Source organism: Mesocricetus auratus, unplaced genomic scaffold (assembly GCF_017639785.1).
Source record: "Mesocricetus auratus isolate SY011 unplaced genomic scaffold, BCM_Maur_2.0 Super-Scaffold_100025, whole genome shotgun sequence".
Taxonomy (NCBI): domain Eukaryota; kingdom Metazoa; phylum Chordata; class Mammalia; order Rodentia; family Cricetidae; genus Mesocricetus; species Mesocricetus auratus.
In genome coordinates this window covers 10,022,381-10,038,818 of record NW_024429206.1, presented here as the reverse complement: position 1 = coordinate 10,038,818, position 16,438 = coordinate 10,022,381, and the positions used below count along the sequence as shown (strand labels likewise).

Here is a 16,438-nt window from a genome sequence, read left to right as displayed (position 1 = left end):
CCACATGTCACTCAGGGCCCTGATCACCTCCTGAGGCTAAGGTGGACTCACTTCTTAATAGCAGGTTTGGGTCCCTCTCTCAAACTCCATTCTCCTGTAACTAAACTTTCCTCAGAGTATAAGTGACGTGAGAGAAACGAGTAGAAAGAGATTGTGGCAGCTAGCAGGAAGTTTCTACTTCAAACCACAGAAAAACACGAGCTAATGATCACTCTGAGACTTCAGTGAGCATCACACCAACCTTTAGGAAGAGAGGGCACTGGTTCCGGGCCTGGGGGCATGACGACCAAAACCACTGTGGGAGGTTCTCAGCTTTGGCAGTTGACACAAAATACCCAAGGGCTAGTGGCTGCTGCTTGAGCTCCTCTGGGGCCTCCCGAGACAGAAGCCGCTCACCCTGGCTCTGAAAAACAAGGCCCAAAGCGCAGTAAGTATCATCAGGAGCTGACCTGCACACTGGTGACATGTCCCCTGCTTGCAGCATCTCCCACTATCGCCCCTGGCAGCTGAGAAATATGACATGGAATACCCAAGTCTCTGCAGCAAACTCTGCATCGACAAAAACTACAGAGCAGCAAAGTGAGCCACCTACTCTGGGTCTTTATACCACAGCACACTGAGATGGAAGACCCAGCATCCTCAGGTGCTATTTCACCAGAATCCTAGAGTACACTGGCCCTCCACCATCACCTAGCCTAGATGAGAACTAAGGACCACACAACAGAGTCCACATGGCAGTGATGCTCCTGCCATTCTGGTGGTGCTGTATGAGTAGTCCATGCACCTCTCAGTCTAGAGTGCAGTACTCCAGCACTTTCTACCTTTCAGCGGCTATCCAGAATTTAAAAAGTCCCTGCGAGAGAGGGAGGGGGAGGGAGGGAGGGAGGGAGAGACAGAGACAGACAGAGAGACAGAGAGACAGAGAGAGAGGAGGAGGAGGAGGAGGAGGAGGAGGAGGAGGAGGAGGAGGAGGAGGAGGAGGAGGAGGAGGAGGAGGAGGAGGAGGAGGAGGAGGAGGAGGAGGAGGAGGAGGAGGAGGAGGAGGAGGAGGAGGAGGAAGAAGAAGAAGAAGAAGAAGAAGAAGAAGAAGAAGAAGAAGAAGAAGAAGAAGAAGAAGAAGAAGAAGAAGAAGAAGAAGGGTTCTTTGGCACAAGTAATAGTAAGTAATAAGATCAGTTCCTTTCTGAATGCCTCCTATTTAGAGAAAGAGCATGATCCTTAACTACTTACTACATCAAATCTTATCAATTCTTATTCTGGTAAAAATAAAAAATAAAATTATGATGGCCAAAGAAAAACAGCAAAGGCTGGGTGGTGGTGGCGCACGCCCTTAGTCCCCAAACTCAGGAGGTGGATCTCTTGTGAATTAGAGACCAGATGTTCTTCAAGAGCTAGTTCCAGGACAGGCTCCAAAGCTACACAAGGAAACCCTGTCTCAAAAAACAAACAAAAACAAAAAAGAAAAGAAAAACATTCAAGTCTGGACACAGTAGCACATGCACACACATACATGTGCATGCAATGCACACTCTTAGGAGGTAAGGAGGTTAAGGTAGGAGGATCAGACTTCAAGACCAGCCTACCTGAGCCTGCTGTAAAACTAACATTAGCCTTTGCTGCCACCTTGAACACACAGTCCTATGTAATGACTTAACTAGAGATAAACAGTTAGGAAAAAGGAACTGCTAAAAGCATCCCTGGAGTCACCAGGCTGAGCAGCTCAGGACTGAAAAAGGCCACTTGACTAGTTTTGGAAAGAGTTATTTAAACTGCAACAGACCGGCTCCAAGAAAGGAAGAAAATGCATGCACCTTCTTCATAAACATCGCTACTAGCAACAGGTAAGGCTTTACAAATGCTAAAATGAGTAACAGCAGTGAGCACATGACTGGGGCTTGCTGCAGGCCAGGGTGCACCAAGTCACAGGAATACTCATTCAAACTGCTCAGAATAAAATCTGTGGTTTCAGTTTGTCAAAATAACCTCCAGGGAGAAAACTACTCGTCACTCCCTGGCCAGTAGCCATAAAGATAACCCAGACTCCCCCCCAAAAGGGGCACGGGGCAGGTGATGACTGAGGGCTCTGCAGGATCCTGTTCCTAAGTTGCTTCATGACTAAACTAAGCACTAAGTCGTCCTTCTCCTGATTACCTGTAAGTGACTGTGGTGCTGGCAACACGGTCCCCTCTAGGAGTAAGTGTGTACAGGGCTGCTGCACTTGCTCAAGAGAGGACAGCAGACAGCAGCTTCTCAGTGACTTAATCCCCCCAAGAACCTTTATGAGAAGTACACCACAGCCGTGAGGCCTGAGTCATTGGTGTGGACAAAGCTGACATGAGCTATGGGGCAGCCTTTGACTTTAATCCTCCACTAGTCCAAGGCATTTGGAGACTAAACTAGCGCTGAGTTCTGGCTTCTCCACTAACCTGCAGCAGTGACCTGGACATGTGTATAAACTATACACTGGATAGATCTCCACATTCCCCAGGCTGCTGCCAACAAGAGAAATCAAGTGGGCACAGGCCACAGACACTCCTCACAGACAGTCACGTGCTGCAGAGAGTTCCTCAGAACGCTGCACAGGCTGAACTACAGTTCTGCCCATCTGCTTCTTATTAAAAGCCTTATAAAAATCTAGGAAGATGCAAAATGCTAAGAAAAAAATCATTCAAACTTTTCTCAGGAGGCTGCAGTTTCTCAGCCCTCCAACCTCCCCTGCCGTCCCAAAGCAAGCAAAGCTGCAGGCAGAAGCACCACCGAGAGCCTAGCACACCAGAGGACTAACTTTCTAATGAAGAGGTGCACTAGGAATGTCTGAATGTTGCTTTCAAAATCCCTGCTTTCCAAAATGGGCTGGAAGGCAGTGGCCCACATAGATCTCCACCTCTGGGGAGAGAGGAGCATGCAGTCAAAGTTTGGCTGCTGTTGGGGATGACTTTTCCTGAGAGCTAGGGTTGTTTTCAGCAACCTCCCTCCTACGGTCCTTACCCGACTGTGCTGGAAGTGAGAGCCCACACCGATTCCAGAGGGAGAGCCTGGGGATGGAACCGGGGAGGAGTTGGGAGAGGAATGGAGGTTCCCAGTCATTAAGATGCCAATGTCATTGTCCATATCATCTGGGAATGGAAGGTCTACAAACATATCATCTAGAAGGGAGAAAAATACAGGAAAGTTAAAAAATAACCATACTCCACTTCAGCATATCACATTCTGCTAATCTTCACCTGCAACAGGCACGGTGTAGATACCTAACAGGCACTTACTGTATACAAGTGCTACAAGCTGTCCTTTTATTTTTCTCTCCAGTGACCTCCTAACAAAGTAAAAATACAGTGAAGACATCATGGCCATGGAGAAAGCCCCCAACTCCTTAGAGCTCTGAACACAAATAAAATAAAACACAGCTCAAGAGACAGCTCAGTTGTTGCAAGGTCAATGTGGGCACCATCCAGCAACAAGCAGACTCCAGCTAAACAGGTAGTGCCTGCACTGACATGAGAGGAGCCCATTCTAAAGCATAGCAAAGCAGGGTTCCTTGGGGGATACTCTCCCTCTCACACTTCAAAAGTAGGGTGCACTCATAGGAAATTTGGAAGGGAAAATGTGAAGGTAAACCATCATCAAATCCCCAGATGCCATGGGCACTTGTTACCAGTCCTTCCATTCCCACAGGATCAGGACTTCAGTGAAGCTGTCTTAGGCACATTTTGGTATCTTTCCCCCTCCCCACTGAACATGAATACTGCTGGTTATTAAAAACACAAGACAGCACAAAAATTGAGCATTTTACAGAAATATGACCATCTTTCAATCCTATAAGAGCATTCCAACAGAATTCCATTAAGAATGATCAGATACGGAGCTATTCTCCAGTAAACTGCATCCCCACGGTGAGCTAGGAAGGCTGTATCTTCACACAGCCATGCCCTCCACACTGGAGCAGACAGAGAGCAATTCACCCAAGTGGTCCTGAGACTCTGCATCTCCTTTCTGCGCTTTCTAGGACACCACTACCACACGCAGCAGCCTGAAGCAGCCACCACCCCTCACTCTCACTCTACCTACTACTGCGCCTTCCACTCACCATTGTTGGGGCTAAAGCCATCTTCATTGGGGTAGTTGGCTGGAGCCACTTGGATGGTTGACGATGTCGGGAACACCAAGATGTGGGTGCAGGAAGCATCCTGAGGTGTGTTCAGCTGAGAAGACTGCATGTTCAGCGCAGTGCTTCGGCCAAACACGGAGCCCATTGTGACGGCATCTTTAAAGAGCAGGGTGTGTCAGTGTGCGCTCAAGACCACAGCCCCAGACAGAGGCTTTCCCAGGATACAAAGTCTCAGGGACAGACATTCAAGGCTGCCCCAGTTCCTTAAGTGTCTTTAAAGAACCAGACGGGGAACACCAGTGATGATGGCCTGACCCCCACATCAGAAATGTGAAGTTAAGCCCAATGCAGTCCGCCAAATACTTTGTAGATTATTTATCTAAGAAGTTAACTAAAACCCTAACACTGTCCTCCTGGTGTTGTTTCCATCTGTGGACTCACAATTTATAAAAGCACCATTGTACATGACAGCTGCTAACACTCTAACTAACCCTATACTCGAACTTACCACACGCCAGTCTGTGCTAAGCTCCATTCACATGTCTCACTGCTCAGCACACCTACCCTGAGGTAGCAGCAATTGTCTCTGCTTCATAAAAGATGGCAGGAACATCTAAAAAGCATGTAAACTTCCCCAGTTACTGATGGCAACCAAGGTGACCTGAGGTCTAAGGAGCACGGTCCTCAGTCACTCTCCTGACTTCCTGTGTCTGAAATATAAAGCAGACCTAACCATGTACAAGTGCTTAGGAGCTGTCAGCAAAAAGTTGTTGCTCCCCACAAGCCAGCTGCATTTCTAAAGCTCCAGTGGCCAACATCCTGACCATCACAGAGCTAGCCTATGTCCAGCCCTGTGCTAAGTGCTCTTTTCTTTTCTCTCCTACTCATCCGCAGCAACAGCACTGGGAACCACACTGGGGTCTAGAAGCTTTTTGGAGGGTAAAATCCCAGGATGCCAAGAGACTAGGGTTAGACAACACTCACTAGCTGTGGATTTACCTGTTTTCACTCATACCCAGACTTTATCTCTCTCCCAAGTTGTGGTCAACAATGATAATTAAGTCCTCCCTAGGAAGGTATCAGATGGTCCCATTTTCTAGGTCAAAACCAAGCATCTCTTAGAGATGCAATACTTATGTACTACACTGGACTGATAAAATACCTAATTGATGTTAACTGACAAGAGGCAATTTACCTGGCATCACTACAAAGGACCCCTGGGGCTCCATGGCAACCAGACAGGCACTAAGGATAGAAGGAGAGTCTGCGGCGGAGATCCCACACATCCGGCACACATCCTTGAGCTGTTTGCTGATTGTCTGTAGCGAACATTCTCCAAGGAGGATACTCCAGTCTGAAGTCAAAGATCACAGACAGTCTTTAGAGGTTTATATGGTGTTTTAGACATTTGTCAGTTGTGCTTGGAATTGTCACTAGTGTGACCCTGCCCTAAAGGGAGTGGAGTTTTCCATTTAGTCTCCTCCTTATTACCTGGCTTCTACTTCACTGTATTAACACAGAAGCAAAGGCCTGCTCTCTATAGGCTGCCATCCTGTCCAGAGTGTCTTTTGAGGGCCTGCAACACACCCTGGCAGATTCAGGTTCTAAAATGCCTTGAATGCTGAGGTCTCTGCTGGCTGGGCTAGCCTGTGCTAGTCATTCTTTTTTCAGGGTCTGATTCTTTCACTACTCCACCAGCACTTCCCTCTGATACCTGCTTACCACCCGTAAACAGAAGCACTGTGTCTAAGCACTGCAGAGTCCTGGTCTATGTAGCTTCTGCTCTCACAGTGCTCTCACTGAGTTCCCGGTGCTCAGCGCAGGCATCTCTAAGTCACACAATCCTCCCTCCCAGGGAAGTGTGGCAGTGTGCTTTATATTTCTAATTAAGTTCACACTGAAGTGGGAGAGGGAAAAGCGGCTGAGAGCATGAAGAAAATGTCTTACAAGGCCGGAGGTCAGACAGGTCTGAGTGCCACAACGCATCAGGAAGACAGTGCTCCTCCAGCCACACTCAGGCTCTCCCCTTAAGGGGCAAGGAAAGAGAGTATGCCCCTTCCCACAGTCATGCACTGAGAAGGCCTAAATCATTTTCTGAAACACCAAGCGACAGACAACACGTTCACCACCTGCTTCTTTTCTATTATTCACTCCCCTTCCCAAGGGTTATGAATAGCTGAAAGCCTTTAAGAAAGAAGATTGACCACGAAGTAGACCAGGGAGGAAGAGAGGCAATCTGACAGAAATGAAGGGAGGAACCCCCTAGTGTATTAACCTCCGGGCTACTGATAGCAGACTGATTCTAAGAGCTGTGCTGTTTAAAAAATGAAAAGGCCCCATGTTCTCCCAGTCCACATCAAATGTGGCATGCACTGCAGTGTGTATACACATGGCTGTGAGTTTGAAACTTTGAGCGCTGATCTGCCTTACAGGCAGCAGCTTGCACATGGGCTCTGTCTCTCTCAATGGTTTAATCCCCAGGATTCCACAGTACCTGGCTGCACTTCCTGTAGTCAAATAGTGCACACACTCTAACACAGGGGTTGATGTGAACTACATACAGTCTGGGGTCAAATCCTGCCTACCACCTGTTTTTGTAAATAGAATTCTGTTCAAGACACCATGTAGGTAGAGCCCACTCTACTCTGGTAACCACAGGCTACTTTTCAATATACGTCTTCTTCTTTAATAAATTTTATTTTCTGAGGTTATAATAATTAGATTATTTTTCTCCTTCCCTCTCCTCCCTCCAAACCCTTCCATATATGCTTCCTTGCTCCCTTTCAAATTCATGGTCTCTTTTTCTTTAGTGTTATTATCTGCTCCGTCTGTACAATATTACTCATGTGTGTGTTTTCTGAGCTGACTATTTGGTAGTGGACAAATTGGTGCAATCTTCCCTGGGGAAGACTATTTCTCTTACTCCCATCATCCCTTAGTTGACTGTGGTTCTCTGTGTATGGCTGAGGCCTCCTGGTCTTTTCCCCATCAACTTTAGCATGCCTACTAAATGTCCATGTCAATGTCCAGCTAATGTCCAGGCAGTCATACTTGCGAGACTTTAAATCTACAAAACAATTCTTGCACCTAAGACTCAGGGATACTGTGGAAGGGGGTGACTGTAAGAGCCAGAGGCCTGGGGAGTCTTCTGTGAGACTGTCTCCTAGTGATGTCAGAAGCTGCACCACATGTAAGGAACCTGTTGGAGATCTGGCTGGGGCCCTCACACTTACAGCAAGCACCTGGCACACTGAGCCATCTCTCCAGTCCTGAAGGCTATTTTCACATGTGACTTTAACAATCTCCTATACGCTAATCTATTTACTGTCTTAATATGTAATACTATGAAAATTAAACTATCATTTTGTACTAGTGAAACATGTTTCCTGTTTTACATTGAGATAAGTGATGGGAGCTACAGAGAAGCTTTTAAACCCTGGTTTCTCCCTCCTATATAAAACAATCATTGTCATCAGAGTCATCTTTGGGGCAACTTTAAGGCCCTGCTTTGCTCAGCTACCATCATAAATTCAGTCACTTTTGCCCCTACACCTGCTTCAGGGACTGCTCACCTTTAAGCTCCCCATGGCCAAGACGCCCCAAGCGGCCAATGACGACTCTCCAGGGCAGAGATGTCATCTGGACTATCCCCAGGCACCATTCCCATAACTTCTGCAGCCCAATCTTACGTGCAGACACTTTACTCTTCCGTGACCTGACAGAGACAGAAACAGGAAGGGTCCTACACGAATCAGCTGTAACTCAGTAAGGCACATGGTCCATTTCTAAAGCCAATTCCATGCCATCCCCACAAAGTTAACAGAAGTGAATACAAAAGCAAGAATTCTCACCTGCTTGGTAAAGCAATGTTTACAACACAGGTCTCCAGTAATTCCCCGTGGAGGTCAGTGCAGGATGCCAAGAGCCAGCGCTGGTCATGAGACAGACAATAGCCCACAAAGAGTACATTGTATTTCTGGCTCGCCTCACCAAAAGTCTCTCCTGGTTCTGTCTGCTTGTCTTTGATTGGGGCCAATATAAAGGGAGGGGAATAAAGCTGGATTGGGCTGGGCCGCTGAAATAAGAATCAAGTTCAGTATCAGCACAAGGCCAACTAAGACAGCATTTACAATAAAACCCAGAGCAATGACGAGGAAGAAAACAAATGACAACGGGAGGCTCCCACACCCCCTCTCCAGGACTAAATACACAGTTAGCAATGACAACACAGATAGCAAGAGTGTTGTTTAAATTCAGCAACTATAGGGCCCTGTGGCTTAGTTGTTTAAAATACCTGTCTAGTAAATGCTATAAGCCACCAATGTTTGATTAAAAGAAACTACTATATTAGAAAGTAAGTTTGCCCAATGTCAATAGGCACTAGGAAAGTAAAACTGAAACCACAATAAGATCCATTATACACAGCCCCAGAAGGGTCTATAGTCACAGGCATCAAACTTCAGGAATTGGCAAGATGCAGATTCATGGTTCTAGGTTAGGAGGTAGGAGAGGCGCTGCGGTTCATACTACAGCAGAAGATGGCTCTTTGCAGAGATCTCTGCCTCCAAAACTCACCTCTGGATTCTTGAGGGTCATCTCAATGCTGGCTGCAGGTCCGAAGCCTGTGAGGGATTTAATGTGGATCTGTGTAGGCAGTGGGCGCCTGCACTGGCAGTACACTGAAAACGCCATGGACTTCAAGTATTGAATATAGAAAACATGTTCATCCTTCATTGTCTGCAGCATGTACTGGCAAGGCACAATCTACAAGATGCAAGCAACAGTCAGTTCAAACACCACAAACCTGACAGCTAAAAAATGAGAAAGCATGGGTTTATGGCTAGAGAGGCGAGAGGGACCTTTAACTCTGTCACATGTAGATGTCAAATATAATTATATCCTAATTCATCCTAGTGAAATAAAAAGCTGTATATCCACCAGTCATTTGAGAAGGCTAATATCCGCATGCCAGTCTCTTTGAGAACTGTCCCACTCCACTGAGGGTATAAATTCTCAATCTCCTGTTCCACCACCCTCATCCTTTAAACCCTGGTACACTGCATGTTTAGAATATCTGACATAGCATGCTGCAGTAGTATCTAATCACATGGGACTCAGACTTTGAGACAACGACAATCTGTTCATTTTAACTTCAGTCCCTGCATTCTACAGGATAGCTTTCAATAAAATGATAATGAACCATTTCAACTTCATTTTGGAGATAGCAAAGGTGTGGAGAAACAGGCATGCTCATCCATTGCTGAGAAACAGAACAAGCTTTTCGGAAAGTGACAGTCATCAGTGGCTACATTTAAGTATCCACTTTTAAACATGACTTAGAATGGAACACAATGCACTGGCATGTTTACTAGACTTCGCTTACACCAGTGGAAAAAGTGAGTGCACACCAAATGCTGACCTCTGTGAGAATGGCCCAACATGTAACGTATGCTGAGCCGCATGGCCCAGGCCCACGAAGAGGCTGGGGCACTGGAAGCTGGAAGCTGGCTAGCCCCAGCACCATAGGAGATCTGTCTCAAGACAGTGTATGACAAGCAACACTGGAAAAGTGTTCATGTGTTAACCGGAAAAAGAATCTTGTCATTCTAATGGAGAGACCGAGACAAGAGGCAGAAACACACTAGGATGGAAAAGATAAATGAATCTAGAAGACAGAGCTCTGAAGGAGCACAGTTCTCTCAGAGGCTCATGGACGTGCACCTCAAAGAACTGAGAACTCTGTCTCACAGAAACAGCAGCATAGACAACAAGCTATGGATAGCCACCTGGAGAATGAACGAGCTTCTCATGTGCTCAGGTAAGTGATCCAGCATCTCCGTGTAGCAGCGCATCAAGCTCAACAGCCAGAAGTTTCCAGAGCTGGAGTCCTCCTCTGCAGTGTAGGTGAAGGGGTCCACCATGTAAATAACGACAGCTGGAGGATAGGCGTGGCTGTCTGCAGAGTCAGGTTCTGTGGGGATCCCTATCCTCTCCCTATCTGTAACACTGGAGAAAGAGAATCAGGTATGAGCCTCTCACAGCAAAGACAAACTCTATCAAACAAATCAATTACAGAGCACACTGACTTCACAGGCACCAAGTTCAGATCTAATGCAACGGTGTGGGTGTGTGTCACATATCAGGCCCAACTTCTTCAAGACAAGATGGGAAACAGCAGAACAAAAGCCAAAAGCTGCTGGGATGCCAAGAACTTTTGGATTTTAGGTTTCAGATTTTCAGATGATGAATGCTGGTTAGTAGAGCCCATGTGCATATCCCCAAATTCAAAACTCTTCAAATATGTCTGGTCCCGAGCACTTCAGAGCAGGGATACTCAGTCTGTGTTGCTCTAAAACAGGAGTTGTCTTCTTCTACTCCCTTGTTTTCTATGCTTATGCTACACACAAAGGTTTTATAACAATACTAGCTAATGAACTCAATAATAAGCATACTAATTAGAAGTCCCAGCTCTTAATGTACCAACAGATCAACACGTGCCACTTTTTCATAGCAAGGGGTGGAGATGAAGCCCCACTCTGGGCTGGTGAGAAGCAAACACACCTGTCTTGTCCATCCTGTGAAGGCTGGGTGGAGCTCTGCCCAGGCTCAGTGTCTCCGCAAGCCACATTCCCTGGAGCTCGATCTGCAGAGCTGCCCCCAGCACTGGGGTTCTGCCCTCCAACACCACCACTGAATCCTGAAGAAGAGGTAGTGTTCATCTGAGTGATGCCTGGAGCAGAGGCAGTCGAGGAGCCTGACGGCCCAGAGGAGGCAGATGAACTACTTGCTGCAGGGTTTGCAGAGCTGTTGGAGGTTGGGTTGAATGCACTGCCAGCTGGGGGTGCTACTGAGCCTGCATTGGAAGGTAAGGACCCAGCATTCCCAGGCGTGGCTTGTCCCTGTGCTTCTGCTGGTGGGCTCTGGTGCTTAGGTGGCATCAGCAGGCCACTGTCGAGCTGCAGAGTGGCTAAATAAGGTGCTGGAAGAAGACAAAAATGATCTTAGTGACCCTCAGCAGTGTCACACTGGACTCCTTGAATACTGCAACCACATTTTAATATAAACCCATGTTTGCACATGACTAAAGGCACACAAAGCAACTTGTCAATTCTACACTCGGCTTATTGGAAGAAACCAAGTCTCCTATCTGATGTCACTAAGAACTGAACCCCTTAGCTGTGCATGTGTCCCATAGTCATAGAGTACACCAATGATATGTGCCTCATAATTATACAACGCACCATGGATATAAGCCCCACAGCCATACAGTGTACCATGGATATGTACCCCACAATCATACAGTGCACTAAGGATATGCACCCCACAGTCATATAGTAAATACACCATGGATATGTGCCCCACAGTCATATAGTAAGTACACCATGAATATGCAGCTTTACAAGCTCTGAAGGTTTTCTTAAAGCAGTTACTACCAAGTAATGCTGTAGTTTTCAAAAATGGCTATAAACATGTATAACCCTGGTAAGCAACTTTAAAGGATATACACCACATAATAATCATGATTTAGCCTGGCACGTTGGCACTCATTTCAGTGCCAACACTCAGAAGGCAGATGTAGGTCTGTATAGTGAGTTCCAAGTAAGTCAGGGCTACACAGAGAGGCTCTGTCCAGAACACAAAAACCAAACATCGAGAGCCAAGAAACAGAATGCTGGACTTGCCAGGGTGGGGAAGGGACAGGACTGTCCTACTTTATCACTTACCTAGGTGATGGCGGCAAACTTGAGCATAAAGTTTGAGTCTGGAATGATTGTCATTCTCCTCGCTGCTCCAAGGCTGGTTAAACCACTCGCTCACAAGCTCCTCTGTCAGCTTCTGGGCCAAGGTCTTCCCTACGCGCATAATCCCGTCGCGGAGCACTTTGCAGATGGGCTTGTGCTGTCCCAGCCGACACATCTGACAGCACACAAGATGGTAAGTGACAGCAGCCACTCTTCACAGATGCATGCAAACACTCCCCCTTTCCTTAGGCAACCACATGCAAGTCAACCAGCAGTAGTAGCTGGCCTTCCCTGGCAGACATCTTGTCCCCTGAAACTGCTGTCCTTCCAACCCTGGTGAGGTCTTCTAAACAGGCAGTGACGCTGCTGCAGCATGTGTACAGACCACTGTCTAAGAGTCAGAAGTGGACTTGTAAGCTGAAATAAACCCTTTCCTCCCAGTGTTGCCTTTGGTCAGTGTTTTATCACAGCAACAGAAAGCAGACTAGGAGAGTTAAGAAATCCAACACTCTCAGAGTACACCTCCATGAGCAGAAGGGAGCCGGCTCCTTAAGAGCAGGAGTGTCACACCTAAACAGATAAACAGATCCAGTGAGCTGCAAGCTTTAGAATGGGCTGGAGGGTCATTCAAGATGTCTGACAGTTCTTTATACCCAGAGACCAACAATGGTCAAAAGTGGCATATCCAAGGGTTTCTGTGCCATAGCTTAACAGATGTCAATGCATGTATGTTAGCATGCCCTCAGTTCACCACCAGTCCATGCATGTATGTTAGCATGCCCTCAGTTCACCTCTAGTCCATGTTCATCTTGTCAATGCATGTATGTTAGCATGCCCTCAGTTCACTAGTCCATGTTCATCACTTACAGTCATTCACTTACAGTGAATCCTGTCCTAGAATACATTTTAAGTTCAGCTAGGCATCTTATTTATGAACACTTCTGCAGTGCTCATAGGTGCTTGCAAGCATTCTAAGCACATTAGCAAATACCAGTTTCATTTCATGCTGCCAACACACAGGCATTGGGACAAGTGCAGGCATTTACACTTCAGCAGAAAACATACATGTTCTTACCATTCAAAGATCCAGGAATCAAACTTTTCAGAACTAAAGGAACTTACATACTAAAGATGCAAAACTATATTCCTGGTTTTCATATTAATATGATTACTATGTTTTTAACCTATATCAAAATTTTAGTATTAGGATGTAGTGTTAAAACTCAAGAGACATATGATCCATTAAATTAATCCTTCAATTCAGACATTTTCAAGGTAAGTGTTTTTAGTACTACTTTCAGGAACTTATAGTCAAAACATAAGTGCAAAGAGTGTATGTGCTCCCTAGGTTTAAAGCTCTTCCTCGCCAGTCAGCATGTGTCGGCAGCTGGTTAAGTGGAAACCCTTGGATAGGATTTTAGGTATGTAGTGAGGTTGGCCTTCTCAATCTAATAAATACAAAGTCTTGGGAAAGCAATGTTCTTCCAAAAAACAAAACAAAGACAGAAAACAACAATTTAACTCCAAACTTCCTCCCAATTTATAAATGCTCTTGAGATCTACCTCCAGATTCATTCCTTCAGTTACAGCCAGATGAAGGCCCCACTTCAAGGAGGTAGTCCCCACAACTCACTCACCTCATATACAGCACTCAAGTCCCTGAAGAAAGTTTTGGCTCCTTCGAGCAAGGCCTCATTTTCTGGACACACCACAATATATGCAACATCACGGTGGCCCCCATAGGGCTCTAAGAGCAGCCTCTCCCAGAAGGGCAAGGAGAAGGGTGAGATGGTCAGGAATTCCTTGTCGTAGCCCACCAGCAGAGTGGGGATGGGAAGTGGCTCAGGAGACTCTTCCGAACCTAGAATGACATTGCAATTTAGGAAGGAACACAGTCTCTTCCTATACTAGACAGTATGGCAATCCCTGATGTTCTGACATGTATGTCTGAGCCACGGGGGCCTTTTACATGTTCTGGGGTGCTCCTGCAATCAGCTCACTAAGTGGGCTCCAATGAAGATCCTCACAAGAGCCAGAACTTCTTAGAAAGGTCCAAGGAGAGGCAGGACAGAAGGCAGCAAGCCATGTTTACTTTGCAGGCAGCACTACTTCAGCATAGCATGGGATCCTTGCCATGGACCAGGAGGCAGAGAAATGCACAGCCAAAATGGGCAGAGCTCCTTTCGGGAACTTGTGTGACTGAGGAAGAGGCTCTACATGACCAGGGAGGCCAAAAGCATAGAGGAAATTAGAGGTCCAGACTCACCATAGGTCCCACGTCCTGCCATCTTATGGAACTGCTGCCAGGTGAGTGGTCCCTGCACATGCTGGATGTTCTCCCAGGTTCTGCCTGTGCGCTTCTTCTGGATAGCATCCTGTAGAAATGGCTGCAGGGACAGCAGCATGCGCACCACATCTTGGGATGAGAGCATGCTTGTGTCCAGCACTGTGGAAGGAGAGAAGAGCAGAGGATAAAGATGTCAGGGTAGCACTCACCCTCCTAGATGCCATACTGGGTCTCCATTATAGGAGATTGACAACTTGAGAGTCAAGAGAAAGGGTCTTCCAAATAAAGAGACTAATAGGTAACTTGTTAACAAGAGTAAAGAAGGAAGTGGGTTACACTACATGGAAGATATCAATAGAAAAATTGTATAAAAGGAGGAAGAAGAGAAGTCTCATTTTTCCAATCATGTAAACCTGTTTCCAAGATCTTTCAGAAGATACAGAAGCACAGTTTCCTTAGTTACTGTGTTCCTTTCATTACAAACATCAATGTTTTGAGGATATGAGGATAAAAAGGAAGAGACCTTGAAAACCTGTAAAATATCCTCATTAAACACCAAATGCATGGAGACAAACAGGACCTTTGCCACCACACCCATAGAACATCTGCATACAGACAGGAAGGGACGGCACTCACTGCCAGAGAAAAGTACCCTTCCATTGGCAGTCATCCTGTAAAGTGTTTTCAACCTAGAATTTGAGGGCCCTGAGCCACAGAGCCATGTATAGCTGTGTGTCCACAGTGTGGGTGTGCCTGATGCTTCTGGGCTAGAAGAGGGTCCAGGACATCACATAGTCTCAGAAAAGTCAGACTGACACCACAGGGCAGGACCTTCAGGTCACTTCTCTGGGTGATTAAAGAGGCTAGGAAATTAGAAACCAGAGGCACTCATGATTCTTAGGACATTTATAGGTGTGTTCACAACTTCACACTGGTCATTTAGCAGAGTACTGTTTGGTTTCTTTATTTTGGAATAAATCAATCCAGAAAATTTCGTAAATAAACATGGATACTCGGTGTTTCCTAAAAACAGAAAGATCTGGCAAAGCAGAGGCAAGAGCCTTGTGTGTTGGCAAAGTCATGACTTGCTAGAGCGGAGCCCAGTCCAGTGGCAGCCGTGCCCTAAGGACTTTTCCTTGACTGGCGATATGCCCAAGACTAAAGCAGTACTAATCACCTTGACTTCTAAGTTGTTGTCTTTTTTTTTTAAAACTCACAGTAAAGAACCACAGCAAAGCATTTCTCACACCTGAGCCTCCGCCAAAAACAGGCAATGACTGACCAGGAGCAGCACAGATTCGAGGCCACAGGAGCAAGCCTGTCTCCTGTAAACACTGCCTGAGTGTACAGAGCATGGTGTTTTGTAAAGATCTAGCTTAAGGCATCACTTTCTGCAAGTCTGTCTCCCACCTCACTCATCTGCAGCAAATGGGCTACTTTAAATCTCTTAGTCTTTCAGACTTGCTATGCAGTCTGAGAGGCAAATCCCCACATGGAAGGCCACTGCTGATCCACTGTCCTGCGGCCACACTGTGTGGGCAGACGTCCCCTATCCCCCCACTACCCTGAAGCTGATCATTCAGCAACTTCAGATCTTCTTACATTCATTCAGCAGATATTAACTGAGGGCCTGCAAGGCAAGGGCCACTGTGTCTGAAGCAGTTATAAAATGAGCACAACTCTTGAGGTGCCACCTCGAAGGAAGCACTCCTTGCTTCTCTGCTCCCCATATGCATGTGCCCCTTTTTCAGACTGTGTCATTCCACACTGCAGTCTGTATTTAGGAGAAGGTCATGTCAGTCATTCCAACACCAAGAGCTGTTCAAAGGTGGTGTTAATGCTTCCTTCCCACCTTCCCAGGCTGGCCTCTTCTCTCTGCTCCAGTGTGCTCAGAAGCCATGGGTGTCATCAGCCCCTTTCTGAACTGTTGGTTAGCCCCCGCCTCCATGGCTCTCCAGACCCCCTCTGCCCACTGCCCAGAGCCCCCCTAAGCTCTTTCATGCACAGTGGGCTCCTGTGCGCCTGGCAACAGTCATCACATGCCAACCTGTGCCTTCTGGACCTCAGCCCCAAGTCCTGACACTTCCACCAGGACTTCTCACAAGGAATCCTTAAAGTTTCATCCATGGCTGCTTTCCCAGGCTGACCTTCCTTCAGGGTTCAACCACAGGAACCCTCATGAACACCTGCCTGTGCTTAGCCCCTAGACAGCTCTGCAATGTGCCTACTTCTTTCTTAAATCAAGCCACTGTTTATATTCTGTAACTATTTCTTTTATTAAAGTATTTTAAAATTGGGCCAGCG

General features: G+C 46.5%; 1 protein-coding gene across 4 annotated transcripts in view; it reads right to left on the bottom strand.

Moving 5' to 3' along the window:
* Positions 1-16,438, bottom strand: part of Med13l (mediator complex subunit 13L) — a 201,191-nt gene that overhangs the window by 6,438 nt on the left and 178,315 nt on the right. For 3 of the 4 annotated variants that reach the window (XM_013119770.3, XM_013119771.3, XM_040731532.1), the window contains 12 exons: positions 14,114-14,293; positions 13,485-13,708; positions 11,830-12,022; positions 10,667-11,084; positions 9,892-10,111; positions 8,681-8,869; positions 7,957-8,180; positions 7,678-7,847; positions 5,301-5,459; positions 4,085-4,261; positions 2,989-3,146; positions 242-403 (listed from right to left, as the gene is read on the bottom strand). In XM_013119770.3, the coding sequence (XP_012975224.1) occupies positions 242-403; positions 2,989-3,146; positions 4,085-4,261; positions 5,301-5,459; positions 7,678-7,847; positions 7,957-8,180; positions 8,681-8,869; positions 9,892-10,111; positions 10,667-11,084; positions 11,830-12,022; positions 13,485-13,708; positions 14,114-14,293 (2,474 nt within the window). The remainder of the gene's footprint in view (positions 1-241; positions 404-2,988; positions 3,147-4,084; positions 4,262-5,300; positions 5,460-7,677; positions 7,848-7,956; positions 8,181-8,680; positions 8,870-9,891; positions 10,112-10,666; positions 11,085-11,829; positions 12,023-13,484; positions 13,709-14,113; positions 14,294-16,438) is intronic. The other variant, XM_005078999.4, reaches the window with a different exon arrangement.